Source organism: Arachis duranensis, chromosome 5 (genome assembly GCF_000817695.3).
Source record: "Arachis duranensis cultivar V14167 chromosome 5, aradu.V14167.gnm2.J7QH, whole genome shotgun sequence".
In the NCBI taxonomy this organism is placed as follows: Eukaryota; Viridiplantae; Streptophyta; class Magnoliopsida; order Fabales; family Fabaceae; genus Arachis; species Arachis duranensis.
Window position 1 is genome coordinate 8,916,471 of NC_029776.3, and position 11,710 is coordinate 8,928,180.

An 11,710-nucleotide genomic window follows, 5' to 3' on the forward strand; every position below is an offset into this window, starting at 1 on the left:
ATATAATATTTTTATATATTTTAATATGTATTTTACAGTAATAACTGGTTTAAGACTTTAAGTATATACTAACACAATAATTGTTTTTGTAATAAAAATTGTTGACGAAAGAGTAGTCCAATAATTTAAGAATTTTTCCTATGCTACTACATACGAGGAGTTGATCAACTCAACATATGCAATTAACATGTCTACGAGTTTCAAGATTCTATAAATAAGATCAAATATCCATACAATCATTATAACAAACAACCTCAGATCCAAGAAAATTCTTGAGATTAAACTAACAATAATTTGTTCTTGGTAACATGGAAGCTGAATCCTCCTCCTTGCTTGTTCCTACGTTTTTTCTGTTGATACTGTTTTCTTTTCTTGTGAAATATTACAAGTCAAAAACGAAGCCCAGTCATAAATTACCACCTGGTCCATGGAAATTACCCCTCATTGGTAACTTCCATCAAGTTGCACAAGCGGGACCACTGCCACACCGTTCTCTCAGAGAACTAGCAAAAAAATATGGACCCTTCATGCACCTCAAACTGGGTGAAAACTCCACAGTAGTTATATCTTCTGCTAAGCTAGCGAAGGAGGTACTCAAAACCTATGATGGATCTTTTCAAAAGAGGCCTCTTCTTGCTGCTGTTCCAACTCTAGTATATGGCCCTGCAGATATTGTATTCTCTCCCTCCGGCGATTACTGGAGAGACATGCGCAAGATATGTACTCTGGAACTTTTGAGTAAGAAAAAGGTTCAGTCTCTGGCTTTTATAAGAGAAGCAGAGATGGAAAGAACCATCCATAAGATCCGTGAATCTGCGGGTTCACGGATCAATCTGTCTGACATGATTTTCCACTTGATAAGTGTAACTGTCTACAGGGCTGCCTTTGGTAACTCCAACATGGACCATAGTGAGTTTATCCTTCTCATCAAAGAAGCAATGCAAATCTTGGGAGGGTTTCATTGGGGGGATTTGTTTCCTTCAATCAAACCTCTGTTTTATTTGAGTGGATTGAAGTCAAAGGTGGAGAATCTGCACGATAGACTTGATAGATTCATGGAGGACATCATAAAGGAGCATCAAAAGAAGCAGAAAGAAGGTAGGACCGATGTTGAAGAGGAAGACCTTGTTGATGTTCTGTTGAGAGTTCAGCAAAGTGGGAGTCTCCAGACCAACCTAACAATCACAAACGTCAAAGCTGTCATTGGGGTTAGTAACCTTTTTTTCTGTGATCTGTTCATTTTATTTTCATTGTTTTGTCTATCAAAATTCCTCTTTCTCAGGTTTTTATTGTTGCCATGCACCCACATAACCAAAGTAATTTAAGGAAAAGTCATACTTTTCCAATACACACACACAATTAATATATATTATCACTGGTGATGAATATGATGATCTCGAGTAAGTATTTATCCATAGAAATGACTATTCAAAATTTGTCTATTAAAAGTTTTCTTTCAGTGATTATTTGTTTGCCGGCGCATGTATACACACACATATTCATTACCATTTTTATTTTTTATTTTTTGTCATTTTTTGAATCATATGACATGACACAAAACAACAGGTTATCGTGTGAAAAATACAAATTTAAAAAACTTTTTTTAATTTATAATTTTAGTATGCGTATTTAAAGCACAAATTAGTTAAACCTTATTATAGTTTATACGAGGTTAATTAATATATGTTTTTAAGTAGGATATATGATAAATTTATTATGAATAAAAAAACTTAATTTTTTAATAAATATAAATTAAATATATTAAAATTTAAATTTTTTATATTTTAATAAAAAAATTATTAATAATCTTAACATGTAATCTTAGAGCACAACAAGATAGATAAATCTAATCTATAATAATAATTTTGGAGTTTTCAACCGAAAATGATTGAAAATGTGATTGCACTCATTCTGAAGCTTTCAACTCAAAGTCCCACATATAATAAATTTTGGATAAGTTGGGGCCAAGCGTCTCTAATGCATGCCCCCACCTGCCTGGCTGAGTCCTAGCTAGATTGAATCCGTCTCTATTGTTGACTTGTTTTGTTTCGTGTGTGTACGTTACTATGTTATAACAATGAAAATTTTCAAGAGTCAATTTTTTTAGTGTTAAAAAATAAAAGTTAATTTTTATTAATTTAAATATAAAATAAAAATAAAAGATCGCTTCTCTAATATTTTCTATAACAATAGAGATTCATCAATCTTGGTTCCACGTTGGAATCTCCTTTTAATATCCCTATTCAATTATCAAAAAACTATTGTTAAGACAGCGTTGGGGAAGAAAGGGAAGGTGGGTTGGTGTTGAATTTATGGTAAGAGTATGGGGAACTGGAGAAGTAGTAAAAATGTGTTTCCGGAATTACTGACTCAATTATGGTCGTGTGTGATTATTTCTGCTGATTTTGCATGCAATGACGGAAATGCCCCTTCTTTTAAAGGGTTCACACTTCACACTTCACACCCAAGCAAAAATGATTGTACCCTTCACCCCAAGTTTGATTATTATCCTTTGCAAATACATTACGTATATATTAAAATTAATTATTAAATATTTGTGTATAAATATATATTATTTAATTTAATTTTAATATATATTTTATATCTTAAAATATATTTTGTATTAATAATTGATTTTAAGGTATACATTATTAAAGTTTTGCATTCGTAGCATTTTATTATTGAGTATGCTATATGTATATTAAAAGAGGAAGTATAGGAAATTAACAGAGTATTTGTACAATGTATACAATAGAGGTTTAAGAATATTTGATTCAGTAGAATATCAGATGTTTATTATTCCTGGTATTCAGATGGTTATTCTGGATAGTATAATGTATTGTATTTGAGAAACTAGTAGTATTTTATTCTACAATTTTTTAATTCATATTATGCCAAATAAATAGTCCATTGTATATATTGTACAAATATTCTATTGGCTTCTTAGTGGGATTCATATCAAAATCAATCATAAAGTCGGTTACTAGCATAAAATATAGGTTAAAAATTTAAAATATAACTACATATTTAAAATAAATTAAATCACACATGCATGGTTTTATATACAAATACTAATATATTGATGATTGATTTTAGTAACTGATTTTAGTGTATAAATAACATATTTATTTTAGTAATTGCTTCTCTCTTTCATTCATTTTTAGTATTTCACGTGTTTTCATTTTCCGAAATAAAAAACTAAAAAAAAGAAAATCAACTGTTTATAGGACATATTCGCTGCTGGAATGGATACCTCGGCAGCAACATTAGAATGGGGCATGTCAGAAATGATGAAAAACCCAAGAGTGATGGCAAAGTTACAAGCTGAATTAAGAGAAGCACTTAAAGGAAAGAAAACAATTCAAGAAAGCGATATTGAAGAACTAAGTTACCTGAAGCTAGTGGTGAAGGAGACATTAAGGTTACACTGTCCAACTCCATTGTTGATCCCTAGAGAATGCACTGAAGAAACCAACATTCATGGGTATGATATACCAGTGAAGACGAGAGTGATGGTGAACGTGTGGGCAATTGGAAGAGATCCCCAATACTGGCATGATGCTGAGAGTTTCATACCTGAGAGGTTTGAAGATAGTTCATTGGATTACAAAGGGAATAACTTTGAGTATTTACCATTTGGGGGAGGAAGGAGAATCTGTCCTGGTATGAATTTTGGTGTGGCCAGCATTACACTTCCTTTGGCTCTCTTACTTTACCATTTCAATTGGCAACTCCCCGATGGCATGAAGCCTGAGGATCTCGACATGACTGAAGTCCCTGGCTTGGCCATTGCAAGAAAACATCCCTTGTGCGTCATTGCCACTCCTTATTATCAACCATAACTTCTTCATCGTCATATTCTCATCTTGTTTTTTATTCCAGTTTCCGACATTCATAATTTAATACCATGGTGTTCTAGTTAAATATGTAATTACAATAATAAGAACTCAGCTAATATGCATCTGTGAAGAGTCAAGAGTCTTGTATGAACAATACTCTTCAACGGAAATTATGCAGAGAAAATGTAAACTACACTAAGAAGGATTGAACAAGAATTTATAAATTCAATGTGTGATATTATTGCATTCAAGTGTTCTCCTTTACACCAGAGAGGGGATCTATTTATAATAGAAAAGCCTCAACACTTGTTACCCAAAAAACCAGAACAGCCAAGAAAAGAAATCAAGACCAGAAACAGAAGACTCAACATCTAACTAACTAATTGGATTGAACTTTGTTTTCTTGAAAACTATATATCTTTACTATTCTCAATAGTCCCCTCAAACTCATGACATCCAATGGTTAGATTATGAGTTTTTTTAATGATTTTGGCCAACGAGTTTGGGAAGGTACTGTTATTTCTTTTATGTAGGCTGAATTTTTTGGACTGGCCAAAATATGAAGTTGCCCTATCCCTAATGGTTATATGAGTCATGACTCATGAGTGTCCAAGGTGGTATACCTAAGAAAACAAATTTCTGTCAAGAAACATTAAAAGTTTGAAACTTTGAGAGGTTGTCTAATTAAATAAATTATTGTTTCCTTTAATAAAAAATAACTACAATAAAATATATCATATTCTGTAAAAAATAGTAATAATAATATCCAAAACATGCTAACATTATTAATAAGAAAGATTAAATCTTATTCTAGTAAATTTCATAATTACGTTTAACATATTTTTTTGACACTAATTATAACAATCATAAAAAACTTTAAATAAATTATTGATAGCAACAGAACTTTTTAATAATAATTTTCTCCTCTCCTTCACCATGATAATATCACAATATTAATAATAATGATGATGATATCTTCTCATCAATTTTGAAATTAACGTTGATAATGATAGGTTATTATTTATAATTTCAAAATATTAAATATCTTATGAAAACAAATGTGAGCATGCAGCACTTTATTTAAGAAAATAATAATTAGTGAACAAGTGTGTCGACCAAAAATGAAAGGCATAATAGATATTTGACCAATCCAATCTTCTTTTACATATGAGTACAAAAATCCACCCTATATAAAAGAAAAAACCAGCACACTTCCAGGTCCATTGGCCAAAAACTAAAGTACATGTGCCACTAATCATCCTTCATTATATCTTTGATCATCTGACACAACCTGACTCTAACAACCTTTTAATATGGATCCCACCGTCTAGCTGAACGTGTTCTTTCATATCCCAACTGTTACTCATCCACATTAAATCCACACGTCTTATTTTCTTATTCCTCACTTTCGATGATGACGACGATGATGATAATTTAATTCTACTACGTCTATATATTTATAAATAATATTTTAATATTAATATTCTTTTAACAACTAAACAGGATTTTTTATTTAAATAAATAAAATAAAAACATTAATTACCAAAATAAATAATTTTAAAAATATTTATCGATTTACGTTTCCAGTCATATTTCGTTTACAGCACGTCAGTTGTGTCGTGGCTATCTTGTTTACAGTGTAAATAAGATGGACTTTATCTCGTTTACACTGTAAACGAGATAAGATCGAACAGCGCATATAAGCATTACTCGTTTACAGTCTGTTCCTGGACCCCACTTTGACCTAGTCGAATTCTTTCTCCCATCTTTTAACCGTTTCCTACCATATTTGAGTCCGATACGATGATGGCACGTTAGGCGGGCAACGACAGGGACATCAACAGACTAAACGAAACGTCGCATTATATTGGGGCGGCCAACTTTGAGGTTAGTTGCGTTATGTTCGGTTAATCTAAGTATGTGGACATTGTTAGGGTAGTCTCATAGTGACAAGCATCGAGTAAGATACTTTAGGGGGTTGGACTGTATGATGAATGTAGAACAATATTTGCTTGTGTAAGATTTGTATGACTTAATTACGATTTGCTTACCGACATAAGTAATTTAGAGACAACTGTAGAGTAGACACATGGTAGTATGTTCCTAAGTAGTAGTAGTTCTTTATTTATTCTTAAGTAGAGTAGAAAAATATATTATTATCTATTTATAGGTTAAATTTATTTGTCATGCCACAGAGACCTCGCCTTCTGTTGCCCCGACGAGTCAGCCATACCCTTCCTCCACCGGACGCCATCGTCTCGTATCTGGCTGAGGCCGGATTCAGCGACATGGTGTCGCTCAGAGACTTCACATTTGACAATTTCCTGATTTCGGCTCTTGTGGAGCGATGGCGTCCGGAGACGCACACGTTTCATTTCCCGTGGGGTGAGGTCACTATCACCCTACAAGAAGTAGCGTACCACCTGGGCCTACGTGCACACGGGAACCCTGTTGGGGTACCACTGACCGATGGTGGAACAGCTGCTTGGTGCCAGGCCTCCGGAGGCGGCACAACAGGCTGCGCAGAGGAATGAGTCATTCACGCTGAAGTTGGTTTGGTTGCGTGATCGTGTCCGCCAGATGCCCCCGATCGACGATCCTGAGAGACCCTTCGACAGTATGCCCGATGCTACATTATGTTACTGATAGGAGGGTATCTTCTGACAGAAAAGTCCAACAACCTGGTGCACGTACGGTGGCTACCGCTTCTCAGGGATTTTGCGGAGTGCAGGGCGTTATCATGGGGCTCTGCTGTGTTGGCTTGGACTTACCAGTCACTCTGTTTTGCGGCACAGCGGGGCGTCACGGACATCGCCGGTTGCACTCCGCTGCTGATGAGTTGGATTTACTAGAGATTTTCTCAGTGGTGTCCACCAGATAGAGGAGTCTACCAGTACCCGCTAGCTGCGAGGTAACCAATCATTACCTTTTCATTTTATGTTAAACTTTGTTGTTAATTCAAATGGTTTGTTACTTAATGAGTTGTATATGTCTTTGTTACTTTTAGGTTGGTTGGATTGCAGCAGCAGAGTAGGGATCAGCACCAGGCCAGGGTCTTGTACTGTAGGGTATCGGTCGACCGGTTACGGTTCGATGAGATTAGTGATGAAATTAAATATTTTGATATTTTCTTCTACTTGCTATGTTGTAATACTTGTTATTTTGTTACACGTTTTTATTCAGTTTGCATGGAGGGTGTACGATGACCCTGTGCTGCAGGCCCTGTGCCCACACTGGTTCCGTGACGAGGAGGAGTGGGGTACATGGTTGTCGGCCATTCCACTAGTCTGTTTCAACATTGTCCGGTTTCACCACGTCGATCGGGTGAAACGGCAGTTCAATGGGAGCAGCCAGTGCCAGGGATTCCAGTGAATCTTGATGGGTATGAACGTGCTTAATTTCTTCAAAGTTATACGTTGGTTGTTGTTCGTTGTTCTCATAGTTATACTATTTTATTTACTTAATGTGTTTAACAATAGGCATCTGACCACTACTGGTTGCGGTGAGGATGTTTGGTGGCCAAAGCGACTCTAGCAGTGGTACGACGGTTGGAGGCAGAGGTTCAAGCCTGGTCGCAGGATTACAGTGCACTATACATTCGACACTAGGCCGACCGGTGAGTACTACGATTGGTGGCGTGGGACTTGCCGTGTGAGGCAACTATATAGGCAGGAGGTGTTGTGGGACCCCAGGCTAGTGGAGTTGCCCCCCGACATCCAACCCACTGCCAGTCAGCCGAGGGACGATTTTACTCTTCCGAGGGGCGTGCCAGATTGGAGGAGACGTGCGAGGGAGGGCAAAGAGGACGTACACTCGCCGACCAGCTAGGCGGGAGCGGGCCAGAGAGAACGTCGGCCAAGTGAGCCCATCTTGCACCACCGCAATAAGCAACTGATAAACCACAATTTTATGGTTTATCTTGTGCTAAATTGAGTGATTTTTATCAGTTCTTCGCACACTTATTCATACGAATTGCATAGTGTTACAAATCCTTCTTAATTTTGTTCCATGGTTGAAAACTTGCTTCCTAAGCCTTTAAATTGTCAAATTTTAATTCCTCTTTATACCATTCGATGTCGTGATCTGTGTGCTAAGTGTTTTCAGGCTTTATAGGGCAGGAATGGTTTAGAGGATGGAAAGGAAGCATGCAAAAGTGGAAGGAACACAAGAAACAAAGGAGTTGACCAGCGAGGATCGACGTGCATGCATGGCTTGCGCGTGCGCACGCATTGGCGCATTTCCAACGACATGTACATGTGACCGACGCGTACGCGTGACAATGTGTCACGTGCTGCACTATTCAGAACTTGCAATGGGCGATTTTGGGCTGCTTTTGGACCCAGTTTCAAGCCCATAAACACAGACTAAAGGCAGGGGCAAGCCGAGACTCATCATCCATTGACATTCACTTAGTTTTAGTTTTTAGTTTTTGAATTTTAGAGAGGAACACTACTTCTCTTAGGGTTCTTATATTTTAATTTTAAGCTTCTGAATTTGATATTGAGAGAGCTACGTCTACCTTCGATTGGAGTCTTTTTCATTATAGTTTGTCTTTCTATTACTCTACTCTTTTGTTTTCCATTTAGTTTCTTCGTGGCCATATATGAATATTGTTACTTTTGGGATTTATTGATGCAATGAACAATTTTTATATTTAATTTCTTCTTCTCGTTGATTTCCTTCAATTAATTATCAGCTTCAAGATTTTCTCTTATTAATTTATTTTGATTACCATGTGTTTTAATTATTCTTATTCCATGTTGTTGAAAAATGGCATTCATGTTATGATTTAAAATTCTCAACTTGGTTTAGGAGTTGATTAATTGGAACCCCTTGAGTTGGAATACTCAAGAATTAATTTGTAATTGAGGGTTGCTAGCTAACTCACTTTTCACTGACTCTAATCCTTTCTTAGGAAGGGATTAGGACTTGTGAACCAGAGTTAGTGTTACCCACTTGACTTTCTTTTGCAACTGCATGAGGATAACTGAGTAGAAGCGACAAGTTTTTACTATTATACTTTGGAAAGTCAACAAGGATAGAAACTTTAATTAATCTTCTCTCACCCAAGGCCTTTTAATTCAAATACATAACATCCATTGCTATTATTTGTTGCTTTAATTTTTAGTTATTTATTTTTCCATTCCCAAACCTTAAAATTTTTCGGAAAATTCCTGATCAATAATTTACACTGCTGTGTCATCAACTCATTGGAGAACGACCTGGAAATTCTACTCCCAGTTAATAATTCTAAATTGTGACACCCTTTTTAAATTGACAGTAGAATTTTCATCGGTTGAGAACTGTACTTGCAATGCTGATTTTCAACCAACATTTTTCTGCCCGTCAATTTTTGGCGCCATTGCCGGGGAGTTGCAACAGTGTGGTAAATTATTGGTTGGTGTAAATATTTTTATATTTATATAATTCCAATTTTTATTTTATTTGTGTGTTTTCTATTTATTAGTAGTAATTATTTTTTATTTTTCTTAGCATATTTTATTACCATGAGCTATATTTTTCTTTCATTGAATGACGCGTTCGTTACCGGATCCGAGCTTAACCGCATTTGATTCTGAGATTGAAAAGACTATTCACGTATTAGACTAAATGCCATATCTATTTTCTATTTGTAAATCTCTTGTCTGATATAACTGTGTTTTCCATATTATACTCCTGCTGGTGGTTGGGAAGTCTGAAGGATTTGGAAAGGGAAGTATTAGTTAGACTAAAGATCTTTAGTCAGTTGCCATTTGTGGTTTAGCCTGTTTATAAGCTTTGAATTATTTGTTGGAAGTTCTAAGATTGTCTTTGACTTTTTCAGGACATTACATGTTAGATATGTAGACACTGTTACCATACTGAGAACTTCTGATTCTCACCCATGCGGATTATGTGGTTTTCATATGTAAGATGTGAGGCTTCTCGTTGAAGCATGCTGGAGATTTCTGGATTAGCGAAGATTCCTTGGTTCTCGGGACTCTGTTTTGAGTTTATATGTTTTGCTTAGATACTTGTTATCTCCACTAAATAATACAAACTGTGATGACTCATCTTAGAGACGGTTTTGGAGAATAGGTTTTCTGTATTTATGTCCCTTTGGATTTTCTTGGGGTTTCTTATTTTATTTACGTATATATATATTTCTATGCTCGGGCCGGTTATCTTCGCAACTGGATTTTGAGTTTTGATATTTCTATTTTTGGCACTCTTTTGTATATATATAATCCCGCCTTAGCTTGTTCCTTTATTCGTTATGTTATCGATTGGAGTATTGCGCTTTCGAGTTACGATTTTGTTTTACCCCTTTTTTCAAAGGCTCCTAGTTATAAACATTGTTTTCACTACTACATATACTAAACTTTTCATTTTGAGGTGGTAATTCCTTGTCATCGCTGAATTATAACTTAAGCATAAGACTCTTTATGGTAGGGTGTTACAAGAACGCAAATCAAAAAATATTTTTAAAATTATTTATTTCGATAATTATTACTTTTATTTTATTTATTTAAATAAAAAATCCCAACTAAACCTGTCGTTTTTTATTTTATTAATTAAAAAATAATATAAATACACTATTAATTAATAACAAACATTTTTACACAAATATTAATGATATAAGTGCTTATTTAGGTGTCATTATTTTGATAAAAAAAGATCTTTTTTAATAAAAAATATTTTTTATTTTTTAATATATTTGGTAAATTTTTAATAGTAAAAGTAAAAGTATTAGAAAAATAAAAAAATATTTTTTATATAATAAATAAATAAATAATACTTTTATATTATTATACCCAAACATAATTAATAAATAAAAAGATCTTTTTACATAAAATATTTAAACATAAAATTACTTTTATTTTTATATAAAATTTTCTAAAAAAAGATAAATAAAATTTTTTTAAAAAACTCACCCAAACAAACCCTAAAATAATTTGTCTTTTCACTTTTCACGTTTTAAATCATCCACTAACTTAGGTTTGTAGAAAGGACGATTTAAAAAAAAAATTGTTTTGGTAAAAAAATAAAAAGAGATTTTTGTATATGAAATGGTCTATTTTGTTTGTTATTTGTAAATGTATGATAATACAGAATCTTTAATATATGTATAAACTTCATTTTCACTCTCACTTTAATTTTCTCTCTTTAATATGCATGTAAACTTTTGATACAATTATATTTATTAATTTTTATACATAATGAAGAGTTTTACCAATGTAATTATCAAATTGAGATATTTCACTATGCAAATTAATTAATTGTATAAAATTTAAAAATTATTTGATATCTCATCAGACTACTTTATTTCAATATATAATTTTGTATTCAAAGTACAATTAAACTATTCGTTTATTAATCTTCAATTTTTAAAAGAAATTGATAAATTTAATTATCAAAATTAATATAATGTGATTTAGTGAAGTCGATTTTTTTTAACTACATTCTATTTAGCATACATTTATGTATCTTCCTAATTTCAATTTTGTATAATTGACACGATGTATATCTATAATTCTGTATTATAGAATTTGCTTATATGATCCTGTCTCAAAAAAATTTATTTTTTATGATAAAGCTAAGAAAAGATACTATTATATGATTTATAAAACAACACAAAACATATAAATAAAACAATTATAATATTTTTGTTCTTAAAAGTTTAAGATTGTCTCACATTTATAAGAATCTATTTATTGACCTTTTTAGAAATATTATTTCTACAATTACAACTAAAATTATTAGACAATTATTAAATTGCAATTACAGAAAGTAAAAAATGTAGATCTTAGATATTTTGTGTCAACCTACCTTTAGAAAAGTAGAAATACAACTACTATCTTTGTTTTCTCTCAGCATGCCTCTGCATACTT

General features: G+C 33.5%; 1 protein-coding gene across 5 annotated transcripts in view; it reads left to right on the plus strand.

Annotated features, from left to right (window-relative positions):
* Window positions 1-212: 212 nt before the first annotated feature.
* The window catches only part of LOC107487897 (cytochrome P450 71D8), a 35,969-nt gene continuing 24,471 nt past the window's right edge, over window positions 213-11,710 (plus strand). The window contains exons 1-2 of one of the 5 annotated variants that reach the window (XM_052261308.1): window positions 234-1,208; window positions 3,228-3,392. In XM_052261308.1, the coding sequence (XP_052117268.1) occupies window positions 309-1,208; window positions 3,228-3,392 (1,065 nt within the window). In that variant the 5' untranslated portion in view covers window positions 234-308. Of the gene's footprint in view, window positions 1,209-3,227; window positions 4,086-11,710 lie in introns of those variants that run through there. The other 4 variants (XM_052261307.1, XM_016108590.3, XM_052261309.1 and 1 more) reach the window with 4 other exon arrangements.